This window comes from Arvicola amphibius, chromosome 3 (genome assembly GCF_903992535.2).
Source record: "Arvicola amphibius chromosome 3, mArvAmp1.2, whole genome shotgun sequence".
Lineage (NCBI taxonomy): Eukaryota > Metazoa > Chordata > Mammalia > Rodentia > Cricetidae > Arvicola > Arvicola amphibius.
The window spans coordinates 187,649,659-187,666,534 of NC_052049.1; the positions used below are offsets into that span (position 1 = coordinate 187,649,659).

The 16,876-nt window shown below is 48.9% G+C and overlaps 1 protein-coding gene across 2 annotated transcripts in view; it reads right to left on the reverse strand.

The window, feature by feature from the left end:
- Ano10 (anoctamin 10) overlaps positions 1-16,876 on the reverse strand; it is a 107,746-nt gene that overhangs the window by 22,979 nt on the left and 67,891 nt on the right. For both annotated transcript variants that reach the window (XM_038322742.2, XM_038322743.2), the window contains exon 12: positions 6,402-6,518. In XM_038322742.2, the coding sequence (XP_038178670.1) occupies positions 6,402-6,518 (117 nt within the window). The remainder of the gene's footprint in view (positions 1-6,401; positions 6,519-16,876) is intronic.

Sequence of the window (16,876 nt, forward strand, 5' to 3'; positions counted from 1 at the left end):
TGTGTAGTACGGCTTCAGGAACAATGACGAGGGAAACACTGAACCCACAGACACAGAGGGCTGAGTGAATGAGTATCTTTGGGAATGAATTTAAATTACCCGTATTTTCATTTTGCATTACAATATTGTCATTTATGCTTTTAGAACCATTATTAGTGTGATCATTTCCCCTTAGTGGGATTTCAAATAATTATTGAATTCGAGCATTCCCTGTGTTCTGCCTTCTATTCTTAGGAGAGAGGAACAAATGTGCAGTTCCTAAAGGCTCCTCCAGACCCCATTGGTCCCTAGTCGATCACCACGTTTGTCACCATCTCTGGTCATAATATCCAGTCATCTCTCCGAGACCCCAGGCAATGTGAATCAGTATAGCTTATTCTATGTTAAAGGATCTCCAATCTTAGCAATTAGAAGTTTAAAAATATGTTTTTCACAGGGTGTGTTGAGCCCATCTGTAACCCCAGCCTTGGCAGGCTGAGGCAGCCTGGACTATGGTGAGCTGGGGGGCAGCCTGGACTAAGGTGAGCTGGGGGTGGCCTGGACTAAGGTGAGTTGGAGGGCAACCTGGACTAAGGTGAGTTGGGGGGCAGCCTGGACTGCGGTGAGTTGGGGGTAGCCTGGGCTGCACACTGAGACTCCTTCTCCAAACAACAATGAAATGTGTGTCCTACACATGTACAGGGGTCAGAAGTGGCTATTAAATCCTCTATGCAGATATAATGAGCAGAGGGTAATTCAGAAGTGCGGAGGGTAATTCAGAAGTCCAGGACAAGCACTTGGGAGTTTAAAGAAACATTCAGGCATGGCTCTGACCCCACTGGTGCTCACTTTATGCTAACCCGTGAGGGTCAGAGAGCTGGTGTCTGGGGTGATCACTTCCTAGGAAGCTTCAAGCCCGACAGTCACAGGCAAATCATCTCTGAGCGATGATCACCAACAGTAAATCTTTTTCTTGAATAGCTTCCTTCTTACCATAGTAAAATAGATGCAGCAAAGCTTTTCACCTTGGCCATGTGTCTTATATCTGGTGGGAAAGCTAAGACATATATTTTATCTTTTGTTTAGAAAACAGTGAGGTCAGTGGCCACTGACACAGGCTGCTCACTGGGAAAGACAAACAGTTCTAAAGCTCTTAGGAGCTGTAGCACATCTGAAAGCATGCTTGCACTCTGAAGACTTCTCTGGTGAGAGTGGAAAATACAGAGGCAAGGGGTCAGAGCAGGGCATGGGCTGTTCCAGAGCCGGAATTTGCTAGTTTTCAGCACAAGGACTCAGGGCGATGCTTTAGAACTCCACCTGGCTTAGTCTGGGGCTACACTGTAGACCTCCCGAGCTTCCCCATTACTGACGGGGTTGGAGGATCTGAGCTGTACGAAGCCAGCACTGGGGTCCTTCTGCGGGGCTCACGTGAGCCCTCAGAGCACATTCTTTCCCTGTGATCCCAGAAAAGCAAATGACTTGTTTCCATTTTCGCCTGTTCTATTTTAAGACTCTCGCTTTGTCCAAGGACATCGTTTGTCATTTATAATACACTGGCTTCTGAACTATGTGCGAGTCAACAAATCTGAGATGTTTATCAAGAGGCTACTGGACGCCAGGCCTTGTCCTGTAGGACACTGCCTGGCCCTGAGGATGTCACAGCTCTCAGAAGAGCCGAAGAGGTCCACAGATGGAGACCCCGAGACCAGACCCTAGGTGATCCAGTGGCCCACACCCCACAGCGGCAGGAGATGCAGACCCTGAAACTAGACCCTAGTTGAGAGAGGAATGGCAGCGGAGGAAGTGAACATGATGCCAGGAGTCAGCATCCGCTGGAGCATCCCTTCCCCGCCCCCTTCCCACCCTAAACACATGGAAGCCAGAGGAGGGGGCGTCCTGCTCTATCACTCCCTACCTTATTCCCTTGAGACAGCATCCCCCCCCCCTACTGAACAAGGAGTTAGGGTGGCAGCCAGCTAGCCTTGGTGATCCTGTCTCTGAACCCCACAGTGCTGGGATACAAGCCTGACATGGCCACACCTGGCCTTTTGTTCCTGTGGGTGCTTTGATCTGGACACAGGCTGTGTTTCCATACCAAGCACCTGCTGAGCCACCTCTCCTGTCTGGGGAGTTATCGCTGGTGCTGAAGAGGCTGAGGCAGGAGGATCAAGGTTGATTCATCAGCTAGGACAAAGTTGGAAGAATCACCTGCATATGGCTAACAGATCCCACTCTGGTGACCTCTGTGAAGTCACTGGTGTGCAAAGGTGTACAACTCATTCTCCTCAGACACCACCTGCTACAGCCAACACCTAGAATTCCCCCAGTTGTGGAGCCATGGAAGCAGGTGGGGCTGCTCCCAAGGCACAGTCCTATCTGCCTCTCCACTGGCTAGTTTTGTGTTGATCTGATACAAGCCTCACCTGAGAAAATGCCCAACCAACTTGGCCTGTGGATAAAGCTGTGGTGCATTTTATTGGTTGATGACTATTGTGGGAGGGTCTAGCTCCAGGGCTACCTTTGGGTTGGTTCTGGCGTAAGAAAGCAGGCTGGACCAGTCATTAGAGCAAGCCACTGTGGTGGGCACCATCTCCCCTGGCCCCAGTGGAACAATGGGAAGACAATCAGAGCACAGGCAGGTTGAGCCGCTTGCCCCACAGCCTCACAGGGCTCTGGGATGAGCTGTGTGACCCAGGAAGAGAGGGATGAACCGGCTCACCTGCTGGATGTGGATCTGCCAAGGCCCTGGGATCAGCACTCTGAGTTCCCTGCTCTCACAACTGCCATTTCTTTATTCAGATCAAAACAAAAATTTTTCAGTTAAGAAACTTGAGCATTTGGAAGTCTTAGATTTCCAGAATGATGTAGCAGGCAGCGCGGAGTCCCCACACACCGTTCCAAACATGTCACTCTGAGCCAGGTGTTGGCAGATCATCGCACCGTTGTGTGAGAGTCAAACACATACACATCCTCATTCTCTGCTGTGAACTCTTACATGCGCCATTAAAAACGTTGTCTGTTTCCCATTGTGTGAGGACAGAGAAGTGGGGAAAGGGTACGTTCAGAAGCTCTCAGGAGATGATGGAGAAATTATTAAAATATATTTAACCCCAGGAAACCAAGACAATGTTCATTCTTCCTGTTCCCCAGCTGTCCCAGCTAGACAGGCAGTGTCTGCTGAGGACCGATCTCCAGCCCTTCTGAGCCATGCCCTGTGCTGATTTTGGTTGTTGTCTTGTTCTCTGGGTTGATTTCAGAGGCTTCCCTCTTTCTGGGAGGCTCTAGGCATCTATCCCTGCTCCCTGGCTCATGAGTTTGCTCTGGACTCAACAAGGCCTGGCTGCCCAGAGTGGCTACTGATTGCTCCAGGTATGTACTGAACTCCAGTTACCAAATGGTTCTTAGCTAATGCTCCTTTCTATTTTTAATTTGGTCTTCAGATTACTGGACACTGAACACGCCAGTCTGTGGAGACATAAGCGCATCCTGTGGCAGCAGACTCCACCCAGCTCTCCCGTCCTTTCAAACGCCCACGCAAATGAGCCCCTGCTTGCTCTCACCCTACGGAGGTCTAATTTGCCTGTGTGTTTAGGAATGCCAATCACCCCCTGTGAAGGACAGAGCTCTGCTACTACCTGGAAGGTGCAGTGGAGGACTCTGAGCCCTCTAACCGCAGTATCCCGGTCTCCAAGTCAGGGTCACTGGCATGCTGCTTAAAGGGTCAATCTCAGACCCCAGGCGGAGTGTGAGTGGATCACCTGACAGGCATGGTGGCAGAAGCTGCTTAAGCTTGCTCATCTAGGCCCTCGGCTGTGCTTAGCTCTGGGATGGGAACTGGGGAGGAGGAGAGACAACAGTAGGGGCTTTAACAAGTAGGTCCTGAGATGTCACCTCAGATTCAGGAAACCAGGCCCTTGGCCCAGGCACACGTGTGTTTTTAAAGTTCCATGCCTAAAATGTGTAGCCTTCTTTAGGAATACTTAAGACATTTTGCTTTTAAAATGGGAATTGGGTTGATGTAAACTAGAATAATATAATAGCCATCTGGGCATAGCAGAACTTTTATTATAAACTAACAATTTCTCTTTTTACATTTTCTTTTATTTTTATTTTATTGGTGTTTTTCCTGTATATATGTCTGTGTGAGGGTGCCTGATCCCCTGGTACTGGACTCACAGACAGTTGTGAGTTGCCATGTAGGTGTCTGGAATTGAACCTGGGTCCTCTAGAAGAGCAGTCAATGCTCTAAACTGCTGAGCCACCTCTCCAGCCCTGACCACTAACTTGTAATCACTTCACAAGGGAAGTGAAGGGCAGTCCTGGAACTAGCCCTTGTAGACCAGGCTGTCCTCGAACTCGCGGAGATCCTCCTGCCTCTGCCTCCTGAGTGTTGGTATTAAAGGTGTGAGCCACCATCGCCCAGCTCATAGCTCCATTTTAAACCAGGACCCAGAAACTGGCCGTGGCAAACGGCAGAGCAGGGAGCTGAGGCCACAGTTAGACACAAGGCAGAGATGGTGGAATGCCAGGCTGACAGAGGCAGAAAACACGAGCTCTGGGAATGGCCCTTGCAGACTGCGGTGCTGAGGAGCGGGAAGGGCGATCTGAACACACAGGACGACCTCTTCCCCAGCACCAGGCTAAGTGGGAATGGCCCTTGCAGACTGCGGAGCTGAGTCATGGCAGAACTACTGGAAGGGTGATCTGAACACATGGGGCATCCTCTTCCCCAGCACCAGGCTAACTGGGGAAGGTGAAGGAAAGCTGACCTGTCCCTCGTTTGCTTCTGCACATTTGGCTGACACCACATTTCCACAATACTGGATGCTTTTTCCTTTTTCTATTTTCAAGTATGTGTATGTATGTGGGAGAACATATGTATATGTGCGTGTGTGTGCGTGTGCCGTATATGTACGTGTGTTGGTGCACGAGTGTGTGAGTGCATGCAGAGGTTCATGTCAGGAACTACCCTTCTACCTATTCACAGAGGCGGAGTCTCTCAGTCAAGCCCAGACCTCCTTATGGCTCACGGTGCTGGCCAGCTCGCTCTGGGGGTCCCTGTCTCTGCCTCCTGAGGCTAGAATTACAGGTGTTTGCCATGTGGGTTCTACGGATATGAACTCTGGGTCCCATGCTCTCACTACTGACCCATCTCCCCAGACAGTAGAATTTTCTGATTCCAAGAGAATTTAAAAACACTTTTCATATAGATTATCCATATTGTTAGATAAGTTACTGTCTAAAGACTTTATATTCTAATTTTTCCTGTAAATGGGAAATTTTCAATATTTAAGAGTATTTATTCTTATGAAAGAAAACATGATTTTATATAAAATTTACAATATGCCTCCTGACTTTTTCTTAAGACAGGATTTCACTGTTCTGTAGCCCTGGCTGTTTTAAAACCTGTTATATAGTCCAGGATGACCTAACAATCACAGACCCACCTAGCCACAATGTCCAGCTTCCTATTGCTTTTAATATTCACCTTATGGGCTTTAAATATGCGAGCCTCTATGTCTGCAGCCACGATATGTCTGCCTCTCCCGGTGTGTACCCGTCTTAGTTCTCCAGCATGAAGCTCACCATCACAGGGCTGCTTCACAGGGGACACCAGGAGCAGAATAAGGCTGAACTGAAGGTGAAGATGCCCCAGACCCATCTCTTTAACAGACCCAGGAACTGAGTCTTGTCACCTGCCATGGGACAAGGAGCCCAGCTGTCTGGGGCCCAGACTCTCTTGTCTCATCTCATGGGTTGAACCCCCATATCAGGCACAGCACTGACATAGGGTCTCCATCCGCACACTGCCCTGAGAGTCCTCAATCTATCAGAGGGTCAGCTTTTCACATGTCCACCTCCAGTCCTCCAGGGACTGTGTGGTCCGAGAGGCGCTGAGCCTAGGCTGGTCCCTGAGATGAGGTATCTCACTGCAGGTAAATGGTGTGCACGGCCTGCTCGCTCTCCTCACAGTCAGAAAGCCAACAGCGGTGAACGCCAGTGAGCTCCCCTCCCTCCATTCTCATCCTACCCCCCCCCTTCTCTCTCTCAGCTAGTAGAACATGAAAATAATCTTCAGGGCATTCTTTGTGGCTCTGCCCACAGGTTTTCAGTCTCCCTCAGTCTGTAAGATACTATTCAGGATCCTGTGTACTGGCTTCCCCTCCCTCGTGTTTCTATAAAGGGCACAGTTAGAAATGGTGGGAGCCGCTCGGGCCTGGTTCTTGGACACCTGCTCTGTACTCCTCTCCACTCATCCTTTCCCGTGGCCTGCAGGCTCCTGCCTGCATTTCCTGCTGACACTGTCGGACCTGGGTGGGGCTGTCCCATCCTCTGTGGAGCCCACGTGTTCATTTAACAATTCAATGCTGAAGGAAAGCACGGGGAGACCTGACCCCAGTGTTTCCAGGCATCTGGCTTACCTGCTGCTTGAGGGCCTCCAAAGATTCGAATTCCAATCTGGCCAGTTTCATCTGGATGTGCCGTGGTTTATCAGGGATGGCAAAGGCAAGGATGAACTTCAAAGCCAAGAGGGCATGCTGTGAAGAGAAAGACCTCATGATGACACCATCACCAACCGGTGGCCATCCTAAAGTACCTGGGCCCTTTCTGCTAATTTTCAGGGACTCTTGAATGAATGGCCTCTGACATAAGAGACCGACCAGGCCAGGAGTTGTACCAGCCCGCTCTGATGTGGTCAACCCACAGTTACTGCTTATTTTGATGTATTCTTTTAAAACAAGTTAATATAATAAATTGATACCATGTGCGGCTCTTAGAGCTTTGTAGAAAAGTAAAGTTTATTGCAAAGTCTTGCACAGAATGTCTGACTAGTGCATTGCTGAGCAGTGTGCTGGGTGCACAGCATCCTCCTCAGTTACCTGCTGCATTGCTGAGCAGTGTGCTGGGTGCACAGCATCCTCCTCAGTTACCTGCTGCATTGCTGAGCAGTGTGCTGGGTGCACAGCATCCTCCTCAGTTACCTGCTGCATTGCTGAGCAGTGTGCTGGGTGCACAGCATCCTCCTCAGTTACCTGCTGCATTGCTGAGCAGTGTGCTGGGTGCACAGCATCCTCCTCAGTTACCTGCTGCATTGCTGAGCAGTGTGCTGGGTGCACAGCATCCTCCTCAGTTACCTGCTGCATTGCTGAGCAGTGTGCTGGGTGCACAGCATCCTCCTCAGTGTCTGTGGCCTGAGTTACAGTCAGTGCGAGCTGAATTCTCCACACCCCTGCGGTGCCTGGTGTGGTTTCTCTCACAGCATGATAACCGTTACACACTGATGGGCTGGCTGTCATCTTAAACTGTCCTCTCCACACACGGCAGTGAGGCACTGGCTACGGTGTGCCCGTTCAGACATCAGCACTCAAGGGCCATTCCCTTCCCCTCCAGCACCATTAGGAAGTAAGTGCCTTATGACATGACATGAGATGGAGAGAGCATTGCCTCTATGAACACCACACAGCAGACGCAGAGCACAGCCCCACCCAAAAGGCTTATCTGAACCACCAAAGAACAAAACCCGTGTGGGAGAGTGTGGCTGACATTCTCAGTCTTAAAGAGAAGAGAGTTAGAAGGTGGTGAGGACGTCGCCGGAGACGGACACTGAAGATGGGTACACGTACTGTTGATGGGGAAGAAGACAGGGGGAGGGAAATGAATGAGTCTTTCCTGGAAGATTTCAAAAGATGGAGGAGAAATAAACAGTGACTCCCGGGAGGAGGGGGCACAATTCTATATAACATCATTAAATGTGTTACATAAGAAACAAGTTAGTGGATGAGAAGGAACCTTCCGGAGTTTGTGGCAGGAGTCGCACCCACCCCTGGCCCATCCCATCTCTCTAAAACCTGCACCCTATTTGTGCCTCTTGGAGTCTTGGTGGGAATCAGTTCAAACATGGAAACAAAGTCCCTCTGAGCCTCATTTCCGTGCAGAGCATTTGGAAGGGACATGGAGCCAGCTGCCAGCTCCCCATCTTTAGACTTTGACACCACTTTTAGAAAGGAGGAAAGTTTACATAAGAAGGAAATACTCTGCCAGGCTCCTTGTGTTACCTGATCAAGCCTGTCCATTTGCCCAGAAAACAACCTACAGCTTTCAGGATCTGGGGCCCAGGAATGAAACAGCTCTGGAATGGGTCACCTGACTAGCTGCTGCCGAGATAGCACCTCTACCCTCTTCTGTCCTGATCTGCCAGGACTCCCTCCTGCAGGGACCCTCTCCTGCATCAGCACCGCAGACATTCTGACTTGCTTATCAGAGGGCTGACGTGGATCAGGACACAGATTTGAATGGGGAGCTGGGTGGAAGCGCCTGTCCACGGAAGGGAAGGCGGTCTTAGAGCCACGACTGCGGTTATTCATCAGTGATATGCTTTGTTTTTAAGTTGGGTGCTTTGATGTTTTAGAGACAAGGTTTTACTATGCAGCCATGTTGGCCTCAAACTCATGACTTGAGGGTTTCGAGCGTTGGATAGGTGTGCACCACACCAGACGCCAGCAGCATTTCCTTAAAAGTAAAACTCACAAAACTGTATCCAAAACAAAAGAGAAAAGTAGTAATGTGTAAAGGGGTCGAGTGGGAATTTTAAACTAATAAACAAAAATCCAGTTCAACACAACAGTTTGATTAAGCAGTGTTTACAGGGAAAAGCAAAGAGAGCTGGGGCCACAGGAAATCAGCTCTGAGTTCAGCACCTCCAGGGCGGGGAGCAGGACCTCTGCTGACCAGCAGCCAGCAGGTGGCCTCTGTTCGCGGCAGGGATGGGTAACCCTTGGAGTCTCAAGCCAGGAGCACAAGGAGAGGGGTCTTTGGTTTTGTGAAAACTAGGAACTCTGGGGTAATCAAGGGCAGCAGGCTGTGTTTTCCTAGCAGCATGTGCCCAGCCCTTGGCTTCTGAAACAGAATGCAAATCAGAGTCGAAATCTTAGGATCCTGAGAAGGGAATTTGACTCCTACAGAGCTTGTGTGTGCAGCGGCCTCAACCCAACCTCAGAAACTTCCTCAGAAAAATAAAAATCGTCTGATCATCAGAAAAACTACCAAACGCTAATTCATAAAAACAGTCACGGAAAAGAGCTTGAAAAACAACAATAAATGGGTTACTTTTTTCTTTACCCATTGGTAATGTTTTGTAATTATTTTATCTTTTAATTCCATTAGATTTATTTTAATATCCATAAGTGTTTTGTCTGCATAAATGTATGTATACCACATACAGGTCTGGTGCCCCCAGAGGTCGGAAAAGGGCATCAGATGCCCAGATACTAAATAACAGATGGTGTGAGCCACCGTGTGGTGCTGAGAACTGAACCAAGGTCCTCCGCTAGAGCAGAACGTTCTCTCCGGTCCCTGGGTTTGCTCACATCTCCCCAGGAAAAGCCGCACAAGGAAACATCACACAGTTTGTCTTTGTTTCAGTGAGATAATGTATAGGAGATCCTTCGGGGTTTACAAGGAGTCTGTCCTCTCAAGGAAGCTAGTCCTGTGACTCCTGCATCCCCTTCCCCCCAGCGTCTCCCTTCACTCCAGGACAGGACAGAGCCCAAGAAGCTGAGGAGCGTGCAGGGAGGGAAGCAGGGCAGCGCCTTTCATGCGAAGCACACTGCTGCATGTCTGAGCTGAGCGTTTCCACAGGCTGCACAACCGGGCATGGCGGTCCCTCATTCTCCCTGCACGTCTTCCTGAAGCTGTGGGTGACACCCAGTGGACAGTGACCAGTGATCACAGGAGAGCAAAGGTTCCTCCCACAAGACACTGTAACCCAGGAGTCTTCTTTTTCTCGTGTGCCTGTCATTCCCACATGGTATAACATGCAGGTGTGGTCATCTTGTCAAATCTGCCCCCATGACACTTCAGGTCAGTTTGGGCCTCTAGACTCTGGTGACAGTGGTTGGCCTGCCGTCTATTTTTAGACGAGAACTACTATCAGGATGAGTGTTTACGCCCTTCAGATTCACCCCTAAAAATCAGAGCATGTCTGCTTATACATAAAGAGAAAGTGGGCCAGAGACACAGCTCACTGTGCTTATTCAACATGCATGAAACCCTGGATCTGATCCTGAGTGCTTCAAGAAAATGAGATGAAAAATCACCTTCTCTGAGTTTCTGTGTGAGAGGGGTACATGTGTGAGCTTGTTTGTATGTTTTCATATGTGTGCTTGTGTGTACATGTATGTGCACATGGGAAGGATAACCTCAGTGTCTTCCTCAGACTGTCCACCATTTTTTTTTGAGACTGTATAGGTCACTGGCTTGCAGCTCGCCAAGTAGACTGGGCTGGCTTACAAGGGAGCCCCAAGGATCTGCCGATCTCCACCTCCCCACTGCTGGGGTCATTCCTACACACCTGGTTTTCCATGTGGGCTACAGGGATTGAACTCGTCCTAATTGCAAGGCAAGCACCACACTGACTGAACTGCCTCCTAAGCTCCACCTTTGAAAGTCTTCAACCTGGGCATCTGCACACACAATGTCAATTTATTCATTTTTGTATTCCATACTGAGCAAGAGGAAAACCCACAAGCATCACACAGGAGGATGTGCTCTCTAATGTCTTCTGGGCACTGCTGCTCTCAGGTGAGTTCAAAGCACAGAGCTGCTAACTCATGACCCTGGGATGAGAGAAAAGCCAAGAGGTATGTTTACCATTTTAAAAACCACTTAAATGCCTGCTATATGCTGAAGTAATTAATTTCTTTAAATAGAAATGGATGTGCCTCCTTTGCCTGCTCCTCAGATAACTCAGTTGGCTCTCGCCCTGGCAACCTGGTGCTCAGCAGGTGCAGAAAAGCCGCCAACACCTGCAGAGTCATTAGGAGAAGAGGAAAGGACACTATAAAAATAGACTCACAGACGCCGGGGTTATTATTAATGGCAATTTCTACCTCACTTCTGAATGCCATCTTTTAGTTAAAACATGAATATTTTAAAGCTCCAAAATTTTACAACACACAGGTTCACCTCGGAGAGGCTAAAGTCTATTCACCAAGAGCATCTCCTCACTGAGCTCAGAGCTAAGCTCTGCTCACAGCCATAAGGAGGTGCACAGGCTGTGCTCATGCAGAAAGGGTAGACACTGTGGAGCACTAACATGGAAATGTGCAATCAAGAGAAGCAGCGAACCAGACATCTACACAGTGATGTGTACATGGTAACCACCACACAGGGTGAAGAAGGATGAGCCACTCAGAGCTCCAAACCCCGGTCGCACATCCCATCTTCCCTGCCTCCACAGAACTTAAACGCATGGATGATAGAGAAGGATGTGCACTATGTGCACCTGTGTGGGTGCCCATAGGGAGAGGACTGCAGAAGTGGGGACCAATGGAGCATAGGTAGAAGTGCCTGTGCCACGGATCAAGGAGCAGAACCAGCCAGGTCAGCAACCTGAGGAGGTTGTCTAAGGGAGCCGTCCACACGGCATTCTTGGGAAGGAAAGAGAAGGGTCCAGGCTGTCTGTAAGTCTTGCTTACAGTCATTTATAACATACCATGATGAGGCACACAACAGAATGTCACCATTTTTAAGTTTGGCATGTGTTGGCACTATCATCTCTATTTGGGGATGGCATTTAATGGGAGCTAGGGTAGGCCGCCAACGGTGAAACTAGCTAGTCAGACCCGGGTGGCTTAGTGGAGAAAATAATTGTTGTGTGGACATGAGGATCCAAGTTCAGGTCCCAAACACCCATGGTCCTGCATATCTGTGATTACAACATTCAAGGTGCAGGGCAGGTCCTGGGGCTTGCTGACCAGCCAGTCTAGCTAAACCAGTGAGAGCCCTGCCTCAAAGACCACGATGGAGAATGGACAAGAAAAAGCTCCTGATGTGGACTCCTGGCATACACGCATACACGCATACACACACACACACACACACACACACACACACACACACACAGAGAGAGAGAGAGAGAGAGAGAGAGAGAGAGAGAGAGAGAGAGAGAGAGATGCATCCACAGACACGCGTGCATACACACAGGTAGATGCACCCACAGACAAACATGCACACACGCAAGCAGATGCACCCAAATATAGGTGCACACACAAGCGGATGCACCCAGACACATAGGCACACACACAGGTGGATGCATCCATACACACACAGGTGAATGCATCCACAGACACACACACACACAGAGGTGGATGCACACACAGAGACACATGTGCATGTATGCACATGCAAATGTATCCACAAACATATATACAAACATATATCAACCTCCACAAACCATCAGCAACAAAACTCCATAGCTTAGTGTCATATATAAATGGCATTATGTCACTGTGTTTCCTTTAAAACCAGGAACAAGCAAGGGCATCAGCATTCCACTAGAGGTGCTAGCCATTGTGGCCAGGCGAGCAAGGAGAGGAGGAGAGAAATGGTCTTTGTCTGCATACAAATAGACGGTGCCCATTAGGCTTCTCACCCCACAGAGATCACATGACTGTCGCTGGCTGGCAGGGCCAGCAGAGCTGTGAAACGCAAAGTCAACACAAAAATAAAATCTTTAGCCAAGCAATTAAAATTGAAAATTAAGATGTACTCATCTATGAAAAGGACTGGTGAGTTTATTACCAGTACCGAAGAAAAAACTATAAAACCAAAGAAATGGCTGGTGGGCAAAGGTGCTACACAAGCCTGACCACCCGAGCTGGAGCCCCAGACCTCGCTGGGGAAGGAAGTGACTCCTCAAAGTTGTCCTCTGACCTCCACAGTCACACTCACCCCCTTTCTCTCACAGCGCACACGCACAAAACCATAGCACATTAAAATCTATGACGCACTGCTGTGTGGCTAAGGGCCCTATGGAAAGAGAACAATTTCCTTGGATTGAAAGGTTTGGTGTTGTTAAAATGTCAATCCCAGCTACAAGCAAAAGTGAACAGTTCTCCAAATGGAACTGCTGAATCCATGCAATCCTAAAAATATTTTGGGGTGAAAGTAGGCATAGTAACTCTAAGATTCACATGAAAATGCAGAGAATGTGACCTAGAGAAACAACCAGAGAAAACAACAAAGTGCAGGAGGGGTTACACCCTTTGATATGAAGACCAAAAGCCACAATAACCATAACACAAGGGAAAGACCCAAACAGTAGAATATGTTAGACAGTCCTAAAATTGGGTCTGGAGAGACTGCTCAGTGGATAGAGCACTGTCTGCCTTCCCTGAGGACCCCAGTTCGATTCCCCACACTGTGGCTAACGACAGTCTGTAACTCTAGTTCCAGGGCATCCAACGCCTTCTTTTGTCCTCCACGGAGACATGTATCCACACAATATACAGACATACATGCAGGAAAAACACCCATATACATTAAAAAAAGAACTAAGAGAGAGAAAGTTCTAATACTGAGTACAAAGGGTCTTTTCAACAAATGACAGAAATAACCAGATAAAACACAGCCCAACCCCTATCCCAGGTACAAGCAAAAGTGAACAGGAAACAGCTCATAATACAGTTCCTACGACTGTGGGGCTACGGGAAGAATACAGTTCCTACGACTGTGGGGCTACGGGAAGAATACAGTTCCTACGACTGTGGGGCTACGGGAAGACAGGTACTGAGGGACTGAGGGTATAGAGCAAGATGTCATCAAACAATAATCACACACAGGGAATGACAAATTAAAGTTTACTAACAATTAAAAACTTGTCTTCAAAACATAGCATCAAGTTCGTGAGATGCCCAGCCACAGACTGGGGACATATGCACAATGTCTTCTTTGGCTCTGGTCATGCTAACAGAATAAACAAGAACTCTAAGACCTCAATTATGGGAAGAACTGTCTAAGGTGGCAAGGGTGGTTGATGACTGCATTCACAGCATACAAAACGCTAGTGAGAATATGGAAAGACATGCAACACTCTTCGTCACCAACACTGCCAACAAGCCAATATAAACTAACACCGCAAGGACAATCACTACCTACCCACAAGAAAGGCTGACATCCAAACAAAGCAAAAGGAAAGGATGAGCAAATACTGGCAAGGTTTAGAGACCACAGCACTCTTGATTGTTGGTGGAAAATGCTAAAGACACCTTGGGAAGCAGTCTGGCAGGTTACCACTGAGCTGAGGGTAGATTTACCGTGAAGTATGACAATTCCACTGTGGAGAAGTAGGCACATGGACAGTACAGAGGGTGCATTCTCTGCAGCCTCATCTACAGTGGCACAAACATCTGAGAGTTCCATATGGGAAGAATGAATGAGAAAATGACGGTGTGTTCATACAACACCATCGGCTATTTAGAATATAATCGAACTACACACATTGATGGATTTCCAAAGCCTCACACTGAATAAAAAAGTCAGATCAGATATAAGGACTACATGTGTTGTTATTCCATTAATAAGAATTGTAGAAAAAGTGATTGTTCTCTACAGTATTTTAAAAAAACAAAACAAGACAAAAACAAAAAAAGACATCACCTGACAGTGACAACCTGTGCTGAGGCTGTCTAGGGATGTGGGGAACCCCTGGAGTGATGCTGGAATGTTCTAGGTGTGTTTAGACTGTCTGGGGATGTGGGGAACCCCTGGAGTCATGCTGGAATGTTCTAGGTGTGTTTAGACTGTCTGGGGATGTGGGGAACCCCTGGAGTCATTCTGGAATGTTCTAGGTGTGTTTAGACTGTCTAGGGATGTGGGGAACCCCTGGAGTGATGCTGGAATGTTCTAGGTGTGTTTAGACTGTCTGGGGATGTGGGGAACCCCTGGAGTCATGCTGGAATGTTCTAGGTGTGTTTAGACTGTCTAGGGATGTGGGGAAACCCCTGGAGTGATGCTGGAATGTTCTAGGTGTGTTTAGATTGTCTGTGGATGTGGGGAATCCCTGGAGTCATGCTGGAATGTTCTAGGTGTGTTTAGACTGTCTGGGGATGTGGGGAACCCCTGGAGTGATGCTGGAATGTTCTAGGTGTGTTTAGACTGTCTAGGGATGTGGGGAACCCCTGGAGTGATGCTGGAATGTTCTATGTGTGTTTAGACTGTCTGGGGATGTGGGGAATCCCTGGAGTCATTCTGGAATGTTCTAGGTGTGTTTAGACTGTCTACGGATGTGGGGAACCCCTGGAGTCATGCTGGAATGTTCTAGGTGTGTTTAGACTGTCTGGGGATGTGGGGAACCCCTGGAGTCATGCTGGAATGTTCTAGGTGTGTTTAGACTGTCTGGGGATGTGGGGAAAGCCCTGGAGTGATGCTGAATGCTCTAGGTGTGTTTAGACTGTCTGGGGATGTGGGGAACCCCTGGAGTCATGCTGGAATGGGCCCATCATATGATGTCACAGCCCATCCACATGTTGTCACCATAGCCCATCACACGACATCATAGCCCATCCACATGATGTCATAGTCCATCCACATGATGTCATGACTCCAAGGAGAAACAGCACACTTCCCTATCCCCTCACAGTGCCAGCATTCTGCAGTGCAGGTCTCGTCAGTGCACGAGGAGATGAAACACAAGCACGCTAGGCCACACCTCAGGCTCTAATTGTGCCTGCTTGCCACACAAGCTGCTTTTCTCACAGCAGAGTTAACAACTTACCTGTTCTGGCCGTCATGTGCACTGGCTTTCATGTGTGCAGACATTGTGTGTTGTTTTCAAGTAAATCTGCAGGGTGTGGTGCAAGCAGTTCTCAGGGATTTGAACAGTGATCAGTCTATCCCACAAGTTTGCTCAGTGATTCCACTACTGCTCTGGTCACCATCGTGTCCCAGGGTGAGTTCCAGCGCTAGCCCATGGGCCTCCTGTCCCAGGGTGAGTTCCAGTGCTAGCCCATGGGCCTCCTGTCCCAGGGTGAGTTCCAGTGCTAGTCCATGGGCCTCCTGTCCCAGGGTGAGTTCCAGTGCTAGCCCATGGTCCTCATGTCCACGGTGAGTTCCAGTGCTAGCCCATGGGCCTCACATTCCGGGGTGAGTTCCAGTGCTAGCCCATGGGCCCACCTTTGTTTGACTCAGTCAGGCCTGCTGCTAGTGAGCTCTGGAGGTCTGGGGTTGCACTGAGGCGCACGGGCTGAGTGGAGGACCTGAGTGGCACCTGGCTGATAAAGAAGGAAGAAGATTCTAGAGTTCTGGGAGGTTGCACAGCTAAAAGCAGCTGGCAATATCTATGCCACAGCCTGAACTGTGTGCTGACATGAAATTTCCTCTGCCAAATCAATTAGCCCATTGCATCCCAAATTCATTTCCCACAAGGTTTCAGGACGTGGGCACAGTGTAGACAGATTCTGCCAGAAGGCTTGCTGCGGTCCATTGGCCGTCCCACAGTGCGGTCCTGAGTGTCTGTGCTGCCACCTTGCCCTGGTTCTTCTGAACTCCCCCAGATCCACCTACTCAGCAACCCAGGCATTCTCAGAGTGCTTCCAAATCCTCCCGTAAAACAGGCCCAGGAACCACACAGTCTCGGGTTTGGGCACAGAAATGAGCACCTGAAACCTGTTTTCTGTATTAGTTACTTTCCTGCTGCTGTGATATAGGCCGTTTGAGAGAGGAAATGTTTACTTGGCTCATGCATTCAGGGGGTTAGTCATCATGGTGGGTCATTCACAGTGAGCCACATCAAGCCACATCACAGCCAGCTCAGAAGCAGAGAGTGAAACAAATAGTGGCCAGGGGGCACTCCCAGAAGCCTCAGTGATCCTTGTCCTCCTGTGTGGACCACTTATAAAGGTTCTTCAGCCTTCCCCAGTTCCCACCACTTATAAAGGTCCTTCAGCCGTCCCCAGTTCCCACCACTTATAAAGTTTCCACAGCCTTTCCCAGTTCCCACCACTTATAAAGTTCCTCCAGCCTTCCCCAGTTCCCACCACGTATAAAGTTCCTTCAGCCTTTCCCAGTTCCCACCACTTACTAACTTCAGCCTTCCCCAGTTCCCACCACTGGCTGA